This window comes from Paramormyrops kingsleyae, chromosome 8 (assembly GCF_048594095.1).
Source record: "Paramormyrops kingsleyae isolate MSU_618 chromosome 8, PKINGS_0.4, whole genome shotgun sequence".
NCBI classification, from domain to species: domain Eukaryota; kingdom Metazoa; phylum Chordata; class Actinopteri; order Osteoglossiformes; family Mormyridae; genus Paramormyrops; species Paramormyrops kingsleyae.
The window spans coordinates 8,576,284-8,594,772 of record NC_132804.1 but is presented as its reverse complement, the minus strand read 5'-3'; the positions used below and the strand labels follow the sequence as shown (position 1 = coordinate 8,594,772).

The following is an 18,489-nucleotide window of genomic DNA, read 5'->3' as shown; positions in this document are numbered from 1 at the left end:
TAAATTATTCACCAGTATATCTACTGGCAGGTCATTATTACAGAAAACCATTAGACTGATTTAGATGTACAAAAAACTATAAAGCAATTTTTATAAGCCTTCTACTGACACCGTGAAGGTGAGGAGGGTGAGAGAAGGTATGAGCTTTTAGTGACTGGTCTGCATTGTAACAAAAACATTTGAAGCATGGTATAACAATTAAACTCTCTGTCAATGAATTGATCGAAATGATCGAATAACTCATCATTCATACGGACATTTAATGCTTTAAATAATGTCAGGGTTTATTTGTGTTTCCTGTGATGCAAATGATGATTGCATTGGCTGAAATGTTGAACACTGAACATGGTGTCATATCCGGTTCCATGAGACTTTGGTGGGACAGTCCACTTACTCATGCTCACATGCAGCGGCGTGAGGCTTATGGTCTTTCAGGCGTGTCAAACCCAGCCTCAGCTAGTCTCCACGCTTCATTGCAACTACATGTCAACATATAGGAGCTTCTGGTTCTATTTAAAGCCAAAAGCTATACAAACAAACCAGGAGCTAAAATAGGCAACACGTGCTCTGATGCTGACTCGGGCCACGAGTCCCAGTCTGGTATGGAGCACTGACAGCAGACAAAAGGTCATTGATGTATATTCTGACCCTCACCTAGGTCCCATTTACAGAGGTGTACTGAGGAAATAGACCCAGGAACCTCAGACATAATCTGGGCCTAACAACAGAAACATCCCCAGAAGCCCAGCTCACATAGTAGTTTCGACCTCTTGAGAGGACCAAACAGGGAGCGGCAGGTGAGGTGTTCCATTAAGTTCCTGGGCTGTATCTTTACAGGAACAGGAAGATCAATATTGACATTTCGAAAAAGTCCCGAGTCAGAGATATGTTCTATGCCACGTGCTCTTTCTGAGAAACCATTATCCTCTTCACCCCCAGCTGGATATACTATATCTTGATCCACAAGCTGTTGGTACCAGCAGGAGATTTGCTGAGATGATACTAGAGAAGGTACTGAGCCAACACCTCTCACAGAATACCCAAAATACTTCAAGCTGTGTATGACACTTAATGATAAAAGCATTCTCCAAAATAAACAACCAGTTCTAGTCCTAGTAGTTGGTGTTGGCTTGTTTCTGACTTTGGTTCATTTCAACTGCAGCACATTCTGGGGACTGGCTTGACATCTGCCCAGATCCTGGTCTAAAATAACAGCTGAACACAGAGGTCTGTTAGGTGCTCGAGTCGCGCCGAGATGTTGTGAGACGTCAGTGTTGGCTTTAAACGGAAACAGGAATACTTGGAATGCCTGGGGGGAGACAATCCCAGAGTGGCATGGAATTATTCCTAGAAATAAATGTGGTAGGAAAACACTGAGCCCTGACACACAGAGGCAGGAGTTAAAGCCCACCGCCTCCTTAAATCTGATCTGCAGCCCACCAGAGAAATTGTTTCTGTTCAGCTATTACCATGTTGTCTGGAATCAGTGTCCATGGCACCCAGGTGAGCTTTTTTGCTCAAGCGGATGTTTGGCTCTATGGTGCCATCTATTGGCCGGGGATGGTAATTTTATTCCCCATACATTAAAGGTGAAAGACTGAGCCATTTGTCTTCATTTTAAAACTCTTTTTTTAAATCCACTGTCATTCAGTAATTATTGTTGTAGTGTACAGACAACAGGATACACGGTAATTAAATAGTGGGAGAACAACTTTTATAAAAAGTAAGCAACTCAGATCAGTTCGATGGCTTGTCAACTGAAATGTAGCAAAAAGGGCTCATTTGAGAGAAGATTAATGATTAACAGCTTTGGTCATTAGCGGTTAAGTGTCTGAAGGAAGCCCATCTTCATAAATCATTAGTTTGTATCGGAGCCTGGAGCATCTTTGCTGTAATGTCTTACTGTGGATCATCAGTGTGGATTTTTCCTTTTCATTGCTCTGTGTTAAGGAGGTCTATTCCTCTCTCGCCCTGTGTTAAGGCTTATTCCCCTATCACTCTGTATTAAGGAGGTCTATTCCTCTCTCGCCCAGTGTTAAAGCTTATTCCCCCATCACTCTGTGTTAAGGCGGCCTATTCCTCTCTCACCCTGTGTTAAGGCTTATTCCCCTATCAATCTGTATTAAGGCGGCCTATTCCTCTCTCGCCCAGTGTTAAAGCTTATTCCCCCATCACTCTGTGTTAAGGCGGCCTATTCCTCTCTCGCCCAGTGTTAAAGCTTATTCCCCCATCACTCTGTGTTAAGGCGCCCTATTCCTCTCTCACCCTGTGTTAAGGCTTATTCCCCTATCAATCTGTATTAAGGCGGCCTATTCCTCTCTCGCCCAGTGTTAAAGCTTATTCCCCCATCACTCTGTGTTAAGGCGGCCTATTCCTCTCTCACCCTGTGTTAAGGCTTATTCCCCTATCAATCTGTATTAAGGCGGCCTATTCCTCTCTCGCCCAGTGTTAAGGCTTATTCCCCCATCACTCTGTGTTAAGGCGGCCTATTCCTCTCTCACCCTGTGTTAAGGCTTATTCCCCTATCAATCTGTATTAAGGCGGCCTATTCCTCTCTCACCCTGTGTTAAGGCTTATTCCCCTATCAATCTTTATTAAGGCGGCCTATTCCTCTCTCGCCCAGTGTTAAAGCTTATTCCCCCATCACTCTGTGTTAAGGCGGCCTATTCCTCTCTCACCCTGTGTTAAGGCTTATTCCCCTATCAATCTGTGTTAAGGCGGCCTATTCCTCTCTCGCCCAGTGTTAAAGCTTATTCCCCCATCACTCTGTGTTAAGGCGGCCTATTCCTCTCTCACCCTGTGTTAAGGCTTATTCCCCTATCACTCTGTATTAAGGCGGCCTATTCCTCTCTCGCCCAGTGTTAAAGCTTATTCCCCCATCACTCTGTGTTAAGGCGGCCTATTCCTCTCTCACCCTGTGTTAAGGCTTATTCCCCTATCACTCTGTATTAAGGCGGCCTATTCCTCTCTCACCCTATGTCAAAGCTTATTCCCCTATCACTCTGTGTTAAGGAGGCGGATTCCTCTGTCACTCTATGTTAAGGCTTATTTCAATATCGGGTCTGTGTTAAAGCAGACTAATTCCCGTATCACTTTGTGTTAGGGAGGCTTATTCTTCTGTCACTCTGCATTAAGGCTTATTCCCCTATCACTCTGTGTTAAGGAGGCCTATTCCTCTGTCACTCTGTGTTAAGGCCTTTTCCGTCGTAACTCTGTGTCACAGAGGCTCGTTCCTCTGCCAGGCAGCAGAACAAACACGTAGTGCAAACAGAAGAGGCTCTCGTTACATGCCTGACTGACGTGACCATATGTATGGTCCATAAAACCCCCCTATAAAATACAAACACTTACTCCCTTCTCTCTGGCTTTGATTATCATCTGCCCAGCCCAGGAACGAGGGATAGGCTCTGACCTCAGAGTGTGAGACCATAGAGATGTGGACTTCAGGCTGCATTGCTGGAGCTGCAGACAGGACACACCCCCCTTTATCGTGCATGAGCAAAGGCCAAAGCATGTCCCAGGTCAGCTGATCGACAGCCTGTGGTTATGGACCACATGGTTCCTGGACATAAAGGTGGTTCCATCACAGGTGTGAGGGCAAATTAAGGCAGATGAGAGGAGTGATGGATGACGCAGGGTTTTTCCTGGCAGGTGGCGGCCTCGCACTTGCCCAGTTGGCTATTTCTAGGAGGAATCTTTGTTCCTCAGCCCACAGGGTCCAGCATAGCTGATAACTGAGGGCCACCCAAAGCGGGGTCCGTTAGTACCAGATGGGTTGCAAGGCGCTGGAAGGGGGTCGCGGGATGACTTTCAGAGTATTTTTTATAAGATTTTTAAAATGTGAAAAAATTGCATTGTAACAATAAAGGGTCGATTGTAGTAGAGATGAAAAGTTCAGGTCCAGAGAATCCTAATCCAGACCAAGGTTTTGTTTCAGCCAACCAGTTGAGCATAAAGAGTCACAGTTACAGAGTACTGAACTGGTTGGTTGAAAGAAAACCTTGGTCTGGATTTGTGTTTTCTGGACCTGAACTTTTGACCTCTGTATATAAACCCTTCTGTCCAGCCCCCCCTGTTTTTGCACAGTCCTGTGTATTTGCGTTTCTGGTGCTGTGAAACCCCTCCCCCTGTCCCAGGGGAACGCAATTCTGTACCACTGTATGCCTGTATATGGCACATTCCAGCTGATTCCAGCTGATGCACTGGATGGCAGGTGCTACTGTGTTCAGGAATTCAGCTCGTACCCAGGGCCAGATGCTAAGTGTGAAACTGCAATTCATTTCACAGATGGGTTTAACTTAAAATGCATCAGCAAATATCCAACCCCATAAATGGTTAAAGGTGCCAGATTTTATGTTCTGCCAGTAGCTGAGAAATCAGGTACTGTTATGCAATTCCACAGCCCACAAAAGCTCATTAAAATTTTAGGCATGCCCTAGACAGCACGCTATGCTTGCTATAAGGCGAAATTTTGGATAATTACTTTTCTGTGTAAATATGAGCAGGAGTGAATCTCCAGTCACCCCTCTCTGAAAGCCTCGTCAGACAAAGGCATCTCTCCCGGGAGTCAACTCTAGAGCTCGTAGACAACCACGCCGTTTTCAGGCAGGAATGCAGACCCATCACTCCCACAGAGCATCTGCCACGGCCATCGCCTTGGAAACGCATCGAACATTCTGTCCTGCGTGGCGGGTGTTTTGCCGGCGAGTGCAGCATGTAGGGTCGTGTTGGGAAAGGATGCGGAAAGCCCTGGTAAGAATGTCTGGTAAGGGGTGGAACTGGGAAACTGGTCCCTCTGGTAAGGAAGTGGAAAAGCGAAAGCTAATTGGAAGGCTTAGTCAATGGAGGGAACATGCCCAGCCTATCACTGGTGGGGAAAGAAGGTCACACCAACCCAGCTACCAATCAGATGAACTGTTACATTCATTAAGCTAGCAGTTTGCTTGAATTTTCTTTTATTGATAAATCCTTTATTTCCCATTTGCACAAGTACATTGGAATTCTCCTCATTGCCTACCCCACCTTGCTCTCCATAGACTGGGAGTCACAGTGCAAGGTCAGTCAATGTGCAGCACCTCTGCAACTGGGGGGGAGAGGGGGACGCTCATGGGTATGGGACTGTTCAGCCAAGGCCAGGGCTGGAACCAGTGACCATCTGATCACAGGCACAGAGACACTGAATCCCTCACCACCCCAATTGCTATGTCACATTGCCTCCTGTCTGTTGTCCTTAGGAACTGATTTTTTTTAACTGCTAAGCTAATTTTTGTCCTGGTTTTTAGAATATTCATATGTCAGTGTGAGATGTGACATTGGCCAGATCTCTAGGTAAATGTAATGACCAGGAGCAGTAGGCTGTTGCAAATGGTGGCTGTGTGGAGGTGGTTTGTAGCCCCAGTTAGGAATCTGCCCAGGCTGGAAGGTCGTGGGTTCGACTCGCATGGCCGACAGAGTAGTTATATCTGTGTTGGGCTCTGAAGCAAAACTCTTATTCCAGCTTCCTCCTTACTGACATTGTTTTTCTGATTTTCTCTCTTATGTCACTCTAGATAAACTGCTTAATGTAATGAATCTTTTTTCACAGTAATTAATGGTAGATTAACAACTCTCCCTGCTTCTGTCTTACAGGGTTGACAAGACCTTTTCCCAGACTAGAAGTACTTGGTGAGTGATTTGTTCTCTAACATTTTTTATCCGTAAAGAAAGTGAAGCTTGTTAAATGCCACAGGTCCATTTCAGTCTCCATCCTTGTGAAAGTTTTCCTGCTCATAGTTGTATTTTTTTCCCCAAATGAAAAGAACGCAATAAAAAAATCCTTGTAAATTTGCAAGTTATATGCCAATACGCTTGAATGTAAGTACGATGAAGAAGCTCTTGAGATGATCCAGTAATCTCACATCAGGATGTCTACTTGGATGGAGGGGAGATACAGTCCATCTTCTCCAAGATCCTGCAAAGATTTATTTTTTAGATTCAAAAGAGCATGATTTTTCTCACAAGAAAAAGATGAATCTGAGCAGAAAGACTGAAATTTGTTTGTACTGAATGTTTTTGGAAAAAAGAATCCAGAGAAGCTTGTGTGGATTTTAGGATGTCAGGTCTTTGTGATTTATGCCTATTAAATATTTTGACAGAAGCATGGTAGCTCTCTACTTGATAAGTAGTTATTGGAAGTGGATACGTACATGGATTATATCAAAAGACATATAATAGTATCATACGTATGATTAACTACCTAATTAGGCCAATTTAGGCTCAGGGGGTACGGACAGAAACGAAAAAGGTCACCGTTGATGTGAGCGAGTCTGTGGCACTGACAAACGCAGATGAACATTTCTGTCATTGCTCATTAGCTACAGACATATGCTGAGGACTTCTCAGCTTTATAAGGAGTTCCAGGAAAATTTCATACATTTTGTCTTTCTGCACAAATGTATTAATGTATGGGAGAAATGCTGTTGGGCAGACTGCCTGTATTATTCAAGAAAATCTGCCTGAGCAGGAAGCACTAGGCTTCATGTCTGGCTTTCCTACTGTTTGTAAGCAAACAGACTAATATGGTCAATTCTGTTGTGTTTTTGTCCACTGGCAGTTTTTGCATTAAATTAGTATGTGTATATCTACTAGTAGGTGTTGACTCTTAGCAGCAGCGATTAGACTTCTTCAGTATCTTCTTGTGTCCCAGCATGCATCAGTAGTTTTGGCAGTGGCTCACTAAATGATCTTTTACCGCCCACCTGTCTGCTCAGCTCTTCATATTCCTAAGGTACATGTGGCATTAAACCTTATCACTGGGTGGCATCTGATCCTGATACTCCTCTAAATGTAGATATCACAAGGATATCACAAATGTAGATATCACATGGATATTACAAATGTAGATATCACATGGATGTCACAAATGTAGATATCACAAGGATATCACAAATGTAGATATCACAAGGATATCACAAATGTAGATATCACATGGATATTACAAATGTAGATATCACATGGATGTCACAAATGTAGATATCACAAGGATATCACAAATGTAGATATCACAAGGATATCACAAATGTAGATATCACATGGATATTACAAATGTAGATATCACATGGATGTCACAAATGTAGATATCACATGGATGTCACAAATGTAGATATCACAAGGATATCACAAATGTAGATATCACATGGATGTCACAAATGTAGATATCACATGGATGTCACAAATGTAGATATTACATGGATGTCACAAATGTAGATATCACATGGATGTCACAAATGTAGATATCGCATGGATACCACAAATGTAGATATCACATGGATATTACAAATGTAGATATCACATGGATGTCACAAATGTAGATATCACATGGATATCACAAATGTAAATGCCACATAAATATCACAAATGTAGATATCACATGGATATCACAAACGTAGATACCACATGGATATCTCAAATGTAGATATCACATGGATGTCACAAATGTAGATATCACATGGATGTCACAAACGTAGATATCACATTGATATCACAAATATAGATATTTCTTCCCCAAAAACTCCAACCACAATTTTATGTTTTTAACCTCTTGCCAACAAGTAGATCACCTATGACATGACACTCCCACTCACAGGGCCAATAAAAGAAGGTAAATACGACAGCCCTGCACTGAATCATTACACTGTCATAATAAGAGTTCCAAAAAATAAACAGGCAAAATAGGTAGTTTGGGTAAAATTTGTGACATTGACGGGGGCTTGTGGTTTGTCGTGGGCCACGTGGGATCTTGGACTAGCTAGGATTTGAATCGCATGCTATTCAGTTACAGGTTTTTCGAGTCAATGTTACGGTGAAGCCCGTTTATGACAGAAGCTGTGGGATCAATGGACTTTTCAGTCCTAGCCTGGTTACATTATATGAGGCCAGAGGACCTTCCAGATTGTAGGCTCGATTAGCCCCAGATGTGAAGAACCCAGAAGTTTCTCCTGCCGTCAGGATGTTCCCATCTTTTATGACATTGTGCTGCATTTTCTCATTTTATCGTCTTGCTGCTCCGCACAATGGCTCTTCACCGCCAGCTTTAATTAAAGTGTGGTTAAGATGGTGCAATCTGCTTCTTGGGCTTCATTTCCGGTTGGAGCCCCAGCGTGCGTGCTGTACGCGAATGTCTACCCGCTGGGTGGTCTGCACATGGTCTCCTCCACCTCCACTCCGAGGAAATTGTTCCTTTGCTTTTCTCATCAGCAAAAATCAATCATACATGTTCTACTGTATTACTCGCCAGTTTGTAAAATTTGATTCCCTCCCCCAGCTAATAGCTGAAGGAAATCTTGTGCTTATGAAAAACTGTATATATTTTAGTTGGCAAGGTTGGCAAGTTTGTACCATATAGATTTTAAATCTCCCCATTTTTTTCTGGGGCAGTGTTGGGACTCCTTGCAGCCATTCCGGTTAATAGCTTAATGTGGCCTGCACAGTCACAGCCGTATAAATGATGCATTGAATTAAAACCACATTGGAATTGGTTGGTGCTTCACCCCTGTGATGAAATGAGGATAAGTCAGGGACAGTGATGGAACTGCTGGTTCTTATCTTTTTCATTTTCGCCATTTTGAGGCTAAAACTGCATCCACAAAATGAGAATAACAGCTATTTTAGGACAGATAAAGAATCCAATTTCAAGGGCTCTTTGAGTGAAACAGAAATCAGACTAACACGTGTCTTTCTGACATTCTCCTCTCCACCATCTGCCAGCTAGATTTGTCAACTACTGATTAGCAGTTATTTAAATTACTGGCTGGGGTCTGCCTCACACTATTTAATGGGTGTCCTTGCTGGCTGTATGAAACCCTCCCCTGAAGATGATTGGCTGACTGAAGATGATTGACAGATGTTCTGAGTAGTGTCCTTGGAACAGCTGAGTGCTTGTTCCATTAAAGATCAAAGCAAACCCTCTTGCACAAAATCCAGACAAATATTGCTGTGCCAACTGACTGAGAGGGTACGTGCCAGGAGATTTATAGTTTTATTGTGAATATGAGGTGGAACTGGAAGTTTTTATTCCACAAGATGCCACCAGAAGAGTCTCCAGAAGGATGCCAGAGTACAGAAAACTTCCATCAGGAGATAGTCATGACCACCATGAGTGTAGCAAAATGATGTTGTATAAAGATTTTTATCACAATATCAGAGTTTTTCACAATATCAATATTTATCATGATATTCTAACAGCTTAGAAAACAGCTAAATTTGACAGGTGGTTTTGAGTTTTTCTGATTATGATGGGGCAGATTGTTTTAGTAATAGTCTGACCGGTATAATAATAAATGAGGCCAACAACAGACTCACACCTTGAAGGAATTTGCATAAAAACAGTGCATTATAACAGTTAATTTTGCAGGAAAAGTGTTTTGGCTGTGCCACAATACTCATAATATTGAAACTGATGACGATATGAATGTTCATAATCACGGTACGACATTTTATCGATATATCGCCCAGCTCTATGCTGTAGTAGTGATGGTCAAGGCGTAGACCTAGAACGACCACTACATACTGTATTGGGCATTTGAAGGACAGTATCATTGACACTCAGATGGGCACTATGTCAGTGACCAGAGAATGAGGTTCTCCATAGCGAACCCAGAGAATCTGTGCTGGAGCAGTAGTCTCAAACTATACTCAATGTGTTTATATATAGTTGTAACCTTCTATATAGGAAATCTATTTCAGATACACCCCAAGGACTGTAGCTGGCTTATTTTAAGCCAAATAAAATGCCACGAAATGCAAAGTGAAATGAATGTTGAACATCCCCATTGTCTGGTAGGTTAGCACACACTAAGTTTTGAGGTTATTCCTCGTGCAGCTCTCTCAGCAGTGCATGCTGGGAATGGCTGAATGGGGGGCGGGGCTTGAGGTTGGCATGCTGTTTTTTGCATCCAAGGCATACCATCCACACAGAAGCACTGTGACATCAGTCACTCTGAAATGATCTCATGCAAGACTGCCGGCAAGTCCTTCAGTAAATAAATGTAGAAGGACACCAAGGAGACCAGGGCCTGCTGAACACACCGCCTTGGGTGACCTGCCTGTACTTAGCCGAGGGGGGATTTCCCCTCACAGACTTTTTCCCAAGAATGAAGGGGATCTCCTGGTCCTCCTCATCCTGCAGCTTCTGTATAACTTTCCAGCCTTCAGTCGTCTCCTTGCTAACGTAGTGGCACGGCAGTGGAGTGATTGCCTCACGCCATTGGGACCAGGGTTGGAGTCTCTGCCTTTGCTCTGTGTGTGTGGAGTTTGCCCATTCTCCTCGTGTTGTCATGGAATCTCATTGGGATTCTCTGGTGTCCCCCCACTGTGCAAAAACATTCTGAGGTGAGCTGGAGTTACTAAATTGCCCATAAGTGTGATTGGTGAGGTAGTGTTGCCCGTGATGGGTTGATGTTCCCTGCCTTGCATTTGTAGCCTCGGGGATAAGCTCAAAACACCTCAAGACCCTGAATGAGATGAGCGGATACAGAAGATGGATGGATGTCTGCTGTTTGATGATGTTGAAATCCTGCATCAAGCTATTAAAATAGAATGCACCTTTCTGGAAAGACGTTATGCTAATGATGTCATTCTTTTGTGCTTCACTGCAAGGATGAGGACAAGTGGGCACCTCTTAGGTCATGCTTGGCATCTGTTACTAAGGGAAGGTAGAGCCACCCTCTGCTGGCAGACATCAGAAGGGGGGCTGGGGAGAGATGTGCATGGGAGGGAGGAGCCCAAGGGCATTTTTGGTGATGTAATAACATAGCCTGCTGTCCCAAGGGTACTGTCCCAAAAGTCTGTCCCGAACAAAATGAATAGTGAAACCCTACAAGGTAAGTACAATCATAGTTACCTAAAACTGCCCTTCAATCACCCCGGAAAGTGCCAAAAGTACTTCCAAGTCTACGGGTCTTTCTAGAAACGCTCACAGTGACCTCCTGCACTCAAAGGGCTTTAATGACTGAGCTCTATCAGGGCGAGCCAGGTACTTCAAATACCTGTATAATGAGCAGGTAATGGTCAGACGGTGTGTTCCTTTGGGGAGTGCAAGGCTGTAATATTCCAGAGGGCTCCATGGCGCCCGCTGGTGGTTATCTCTGCACCTTTCCCAGGACGTGACCTCTCAGGCTGCCCCCTCCCACCTGCATACGCCATCAGTTTTCAGTTGTCGTGCCATGGGTGCTTCATTGATGTACACCAGCTGTTGTTGGCACCTTCAACAGGAAATGAGGTTTGGCCAGCAGCAACGACCTGGAACAACCCCCCCACTCCCCCAGGCAGCAAGGCATTCTGGGAGTATCAGGAAATATCAGAGCAGGGGAAGTTTAGGTGATTGGTGCATAAGGCCAGCCATCTTCACGGAAATGCAAGATACAAATGAGTGGCCATTTCAAGCTACTGAAATCAGAGTACTGGCCTCGGGGTGGACTGTGTCATAGGGTAACCTGAGGTGACCTAAGTCATCAAAAGGGGGGAGCACAGATTGTGATGGGGGGGTGGGGGTGTGTGAAGAGAAGGCCAGAACCTTGGGTGGGGTTGAAGTACTGCCTGACAGCAGAATTACCTCCATGTTTGTCCATGTATGAAAGAACATTTTGTTACAGTAGTGGGGGGTAAGGTATGGTACTGTATGGTTCCAAGAAGAGGATGGCCTGAGAGAAGGAGAACAGGAGACAGTGAGAAGATTAGAGGGGGAGAAACAGAGAGAGATGTGCTAAATTAGAGAGACGGGGAAGACATTCTGAGAGGGAGAGATGGAAGAAAGATCACAGAGGGAGAGACAGAGAGGGAGGAGGAGAGGGACAGACGGATAGATGAATGTACCAGAGAGTACATAACAACAAAGTGCAAAAAGCATGCCTGCACTCTCTAAATTACAGTGCAGCCATTTTTAACATCCCTGTCCTCCAGCACGAGCACTGTTCCCTGATTGATTAACATTATCTACAGCAGTATATAGACCCAGAAACAATCCTTCCCAAACTTATAATAAATATTTAAAAACTCCCAAACTCTGACTATTAAAAACATCCATAATCTCTCTCTCGTTTTTCTCCATATTTGGGAACTTAAATGAAAAACAACAATTGAATCCCGTAGTGGGAAGACGATTACTGCCAGTCTGGCAGCCCAATATGAAGCAGCCTATTTCAGTCTGAGGTGAAACCTGCCAGCAAAATGGCATTTGTGTTCTTTTATGTTTTTTTTGCTTTTGTTGGATAAACGATGTTATTATGACACACTGTATTTAACTTTTTCCCCTGTGGGTTTAAATGCCACTTCTGGTCTATTGTTGCCTGCTAATATTCTTCTCATTTCGTCTCATTTTTAGCTTTTGAACTTTATGTTCAATTCATTTTCTGTCTACTTAAAATTCTACTTGTGGGAAAATGAGCTGCCTTTGACTTTAAATTTTCACAGGAATTCCTGGGGGGGGCGGGGGGGGGGGGGGTGGGCAGAGGAAGAGCGATGAAGAGATTGAGGAACAAGGTAGGATATTGGGATGGAGAAACGCCTTTCACGCTGAAAGAGTGTCAGCCATATCGCTGCCGGCATTGTTTTTTTGCACAAATGTTCACCAGGGACCGCAGTTCCCAAGAACGCCAGGCATATCCCAGCATGCTTGGCCAGGGAGGTGACTCAGGACGCTAACCCCCTGCACCATGCCCCTTTTATAGCTGTTTCGGGCTTAGCAGCTCAGGCCTAGAGAGCATTGGAGATGAAACGAATGCGGTTTTTCCGGCTATGGCGCGCTAAAGAGCGCCCCGAGGGCACCAGGGCACCTGGAAGCAGCCTGTGAGATGCAGGCTACCTTACCTGGGGCTCAGGCTTTGAAAAGCTGGTTTAGTGTTTCTTTTAAGGAGGGCGTGTAAAGGAGCCACTCCCTTCCAAATGCTACAGGTTAGCTACAGGGCCCGCGGCCGGGACTCACATGCGGTCTGGGAAAGGGGCGGGGGGTCGGCCGGCAAAGGCTGCTCCCTGGCTTGGGTCCCTCCAGTGCGACTCTGTGTCTGGGACGGGGAGGACATGGCCCTCACATCAGGCTCCCGGAGGAGGTTGTTCTTCCAACAGTGCTCCAGAGTTTTCACGAGGAAAGTGCAGCGCTTATGGTAAGCCCCGCCTCTTTCCAGTTGAACCCCTGCCACTCCTTCTTGCGTTCGGGGTCAGGAGATGGAAGCCTGGTATTCTCCCTTGTGGCTTTGAGCCGTCTCTTGGACAGCGTGCCTCCCTGTCCGCTATTTCTGGCTGTTAGAATCACTACATGTCTTATTACATTTTAAAATAACGAGGGAATCAATTACTCAAGGAATCTGCACCGGAAGGCAACGGTTTTGCTGTTGGTGTTGAAGAATTTTTAATATCCTAACTCAGTTTGTTACTGATGTGATTTAATTTCAGACAAGCTAATGGAATCGCTAACAACGGCAGTACAAAAACGGTAGCTATTTCCGCAGGTTAACTGCTAATTCGCTGTTGCTATTTTCTGAAGTGACACTTCGGTGCATCTGTGGAATTGTAGTCTAATGACACTGAGCTAAAATTGTGTGAGGGCTCATTCTGTCTGTCTGCTTTTTCTACAAGCTATATCTGTGGCTTTCTGATATAGCCATTGTTCCTTATCTGTTACCATTCCATTGTGGTACCAGCTATAACTGTGAAGGATGTGTTGGACAATTATGTGTGTTAGTAATATGTGGAACAGAACACTCTCTGTGTGAGAAGGGTACAGTTTTATGCTTGGGCTGGATATTGACAAAGTCTCAATGTCTGCTTGCTTCACCAGGCAAAGCATTCAGCCGTTTACGCTGGGAGGTCCATCAGGGGTGAAACTCCACAGTGAAGAAGTGTCAGGTGTCTGTGACTGACAAATCCATTTAGGGGGTAATTGAGTGTGTGCAATGGCACTGAGGATGGGAGGGGGGGGCACTTTGCGAGAATGCGAGGAGGAAATGGCAGCAGAAGTAAGGTAAATCATGAACCAAACTAGAGTAGAACTTTCCAGAATCTGAATTCTTAACCAAAAGCATCAGAGGCAGCGATAACATTGTGACACAGGTTGCTCTCATTTGCCTGTTCATAACAAGCTTTCCAGAGCATTACATCACCATGCACATAGAGCTACTTTTTGCCTTGTTGAAAGTCCGAATCTCAGATTTGAAAATTGATTAGGAGTCTATGGAATAATGCACTTTTCTTCCAAAACAATATGTATAATTTATAATGTGTAAATTGTGTGTCAGCTCAAACCTTAGGGAAATAATATTTGCATGATATATAACAACCATCATAATGCATAAGGAATGATCAAATCATGTTCTCCCAGCTACGGTATTAGCTGATGATGCACTCTGTCACCAATAGGTTCCGATCCACGTAACTGGATGGTGCTTGACTCTGTTGCTGCTCTGAACCGTGCCATTGGCCAGCTGAGCACTGCCGCTGTTGTGTTCAAAAGCACACTATAGGCTGCAGCCAAGCGATTTCACGCTTGTGCTATCTGGCTGTTTTTCCTTACAGAAAAATATTTGATTTATTTAATACACAACAACCACAGGCTGCAAATCCCCAGGTCCCTGTCAGACTGGGCAGCTCTGGCTTTTTGAGCTTATCGGCATGGCTTGCTTAGTCCCCGCGCTGTGAGCATGATTTATTTTCAGGTGTGCGTTTTGCTTTTCGCACACAATGAATTATTGTGGCCAAAGCCTCTTGTCCTGGTGGAGTGGTTTTCAGGCGCTGTGTGACATGTGAACAACCATTGTGGGCAACACAAGTGGCCCCTACAGGTTGGGAGAAAGGCAGAGGTTCTGGGCAGGTGGGTCGACATGTGGGCGCATCCCAGGTCCTAGGGAGCAGGTTGGGGGGGGGGGGGGAGGCAGAGAGGGAGACACAGGGAAAGCCAGAGAGCCAGGAGAGAGGGAGAAAGAGAGAGACAAGGAGCCAACGGAATGCAGAGAGACGGTGATCTTGCGCTTCCAGTGTCAGACCGTGAATGAATGCGAGAGATAGAGGGAAGGAGAACTGGATGGAAAGATCGTCGAGACAGAGGGAGAAGGTACAGGTGCAGAATGAGTGACAGCCTCATAGAGCAGAAAGGGGGAGTGGGGGAGATGAGAAGGAGGGAGATGGAAGGAGAGCAAGTGTGGAAAACAAGTGAGAGAGAGAGGAAGCAGGGGAACAAAGCCTTAAAGCGACGGAGAATGAAGAAAGACTTCTTCAGATCTCCACGCTGCCTCACAAATATCCCCGGTGCAGCTGAGAATCATGCAGGTGATTCGTTCTGATCTGTAAAACTCACCTCGCCTCCTGCCCCTAGGCATCCAGGGAACGACATCACAGTGGAAGTAAGTCTATGTCTGTTATTACATTAGGCCGCTCCACCGGCAGCTGGGATACACAAGCACACAACCGGCCACGGGTGTTGGGGGGGTTGGGGGTGTGTGTGTATGCCCTAGGTAGTGCGTACGATGTTGGCACTGTGGATGCGGAGAGCATGGGCAATCTGGGGAATCTGGAGAGATGGGGAATCTGGGGAGTCTGGAGAGATGGGAAATCTGGAGAGATGTGGAATCTGGGGAATCTGGAGAGATGGGGAATCTGGAGAGATGTGGAATCTGGAGAGATGGGGAATCTGGAGAGATGTGGAATCTGGAGAGATGTGGAATCTGGAGAGATGGGGAATCTGGAGTAACAGAAGCTCAAATTACAACCGTGTTGGGTGGCAGAGTGCAACTGAAATTAAAACATACCTGGGGGGGAGGGGGGGGGGAGTTAAGTGCTGGTTCTTCTTTATTTGTCTTCTTAGGGGGGATTTCCTACAGTCCAAAAACATACCTACTAAATCTTTGATGCTGTGCTTCTAAACTCTAAATGACTAGGTTAAAGCGTAAAGACTTAAAGTCCACCTTTCATCCATGCTGAAGCAAAAGGTCTGTGGTGGGTTTTTGGTTGGTCTGGCAGAGACCACGACCTTGTAGACTGAGTGCAGAGACCAGCTGGTCAACTTGTCAGTCCAGAACTGACATGTTGAGTAGGCAAAAAACAGGTGCTTTGTGTTTACGCTCCATTTGTAGGACATATTTGTGACTGATCTACATGGAGAATAATGTCGAATAGATAACATAGAGCAGTTTTCTGTAAGGAAAACAGCAGATCTTCAGCTGCCTCTGTGTTTTTTGTGTCTAGTTTGATGTTGATGTGTTTGGTTTGGTGTTGAGTGTCTGTTGCCGTGCATGCAGTTAAAATAATTGTTCAGCCATGAGGTCGATGCCTCGAGCCATATGGGGTGTCACGTCACAGAGGCGCCACGGAGATAAAAAACAACACATGCCGACTCTCCACCAGAAGACCGGCGGGTGCAGACCAGGCCGCACAGAAGCATGACTCACTTTTCATAGGCGTGACAGGAGATTGGTCTGCCTGGGTGCTCCAGGGTGTTCGAACGAGGCCGTCGGTTTCTGTACAAACCCTATGAATTTTCGTGTCCACTGGCGCTCACAAACTGGGAATCGTAAGACGCAGCTGATTCCGGGATGCTTTTTGGAGTAAGCCAGTCTGCCGTTCGCTTTAAGACAGACATTTCTCACTTGTATGGTGACACCACGATCCCTGCGACCAGTGGCATTGAGTCTAATATATTCCCCAGAGGGATTCTTGTCACTGCTATCAAACAGAATCCAATTCTTTTCCCAAGGCCTCATGTGACTCTTTAACTGGTAGCCTTCTGTTAGACTCTGGGTCAGACGGTGAACAGAACAACAAGACACGGATGGAAGGAAGGAACAGGGATGGTGATGGATGTGTGTTTAGTGAAAACGGTGGGGTGGGACAAAGACAGAAGGCACAAGGAAGACTCACTGGAGATGAAATGGACATCAGATCTTGGCAAGGGCTAAAAAGGTGTGTTGAGTTAGGCAGTGTGCGTGACAGATGGTGTGGATCAGGGTGGCTGGTGGGTAGGAGAACTGAGGAGGTAAGAAGATAATATAATTCACAATAGTACAATACTGTATTTTTTGAAAGAAGATAGAAAATCTGTTTTTAAATGACCATAAAATTGTAGTAATGAGTCATTTCAGAGTTACTTATTTTGCAATTTAATCTTACAAATAGAGCAGGTACTTCCTCCTCTAGCTCTATGGAGCAGTCGCCTCTGGTCTGGATGGAAGCCACATATGCACGCTCTGGTCGCCGTCCGATTAGAAGCTCCTCCGGTCAGAGTAGCCCCTCGTCATGCAGACATAATCTGAAATGACACGCTCGGGTTTGGCCGCAGACCAACGACCGGTTTGATTACAGACTCCCGTGTGGCAGAACGAGAGGAGCTTCAACGGCCTCTTTGTGTCAACTTTCAGCCTCCGCCGGTCGCAGTCCGGTGACACTGGGAGTGCCAAGATCCTGGATGACAAACAATGCATGAAGCCAGTTGTCTAAACAGGTGAAAGGAGCTGAAATCAAATGCCAGCCCCACTGGCTTTTGGCAGGGGGGTCAGGAGCTGGGGAGGAGGGTACCATATTATTGTTAACCATTCCTTCCCTGAAATAAGGCTATGATGTCCTATGGAGATGTTATCTTAGCACATGTATGGAAGGGGGGGGGGGGGGCGTTCCTAAGAGCGTGTCCCTTTTGTTTTGTCGGAACAATTTAAAGTCCAAACCTGTTTCATAAAACTATATCCACATTAATTTTTGGAGTTCTATGGCTTTATTAAAAGGCCCACAATCTGGTAAGCATTAATGAGATGTGTATTGTGACGCCCAAAAGTCGGTAATCTGTATAAATTCAGCGTATGACATTATTACATTAAGTTAACGGAGCTCGCCACTAGGGTTGCAAAATTCTAGGAATATTCTTGTTAATTCCCATACTTTCCCGTTAATTCCCATGGAAAGTTTCTAATGTGGAATATTTCCAAAATTCCCCATCTTAACTTCCCATGGAACGGAAAGTTTCAGGAAAATTTCCAGAAATTTTCCAGCCCTTTGCAACCCTACTCGCCACATGCGACAGTTTTGGTAAGTAATGGAAGCGATAAGCACTGAAGTGGCGGTGAAGAAAGGGACAGATCAGCAGCCAGAAGATATTTTAAAAGTGGAGATACTGTGGATAAACAAGTTAAAAGGACGCCGGTGGTGCGGTGGCACTTTATGCCATTTAAAATTTGACACGTTTATTAAACATAACGATATGGCCAATTTATACAGATTAGTGCAGGGGTTGTTTCATTATCGTTAGCTATCACTATAATGTCCTCTAGCCTTTATGCAGAGATGTAGTGAAGTTATCTTTTTAGGTTGGTGGGGGTGTGGGGTGGCATTCCTGAGAGCATGCCCCTTCTGTCCAAACCATTTAAAGTGCTTCCCATTTTGTAAAACTGTATTCAGTTTACTTTTAGAGTGTGGTGACTTTATTTTCAGTACCTCATTTATGTGGATGTGAGCTTGTGTGTGAACTTAAGAGGTACC

The 18,489-nt window shown here is 44.9% G+C and overlaps 1 protein-coding gene across 9 annotated transcripts in view; it reads left to right on the top strand.

Annotated features, from left to right (window-relative positions):
- LOC111852044 (rap1 GTPase-activating protein 1) overlaps nt 1-18,489 on the top strand; it is an 87,532-nt gene that overhangs the window by 41,253 nt on the left and 27,790 nt on the right. For 8 of the 9 annotated variants that reach the window (XM_072715126.1, XM_023827538.2, XM_023827536.2 and 5 more), the window contains exon 2: nt 5,629-5,664. In XM_072715126.1, the coding sequence (XP_072571227.1) occupies nt 5,629-5,664 (36 nt within the window). Of the gene's footprint in view, nt 1-5,628; nt 5,665-13,044; nt 13,137-18,489 lie in introns of those variants that run through there. The other variant, XM_023827539.2, reaches the window with a different exon arrangement.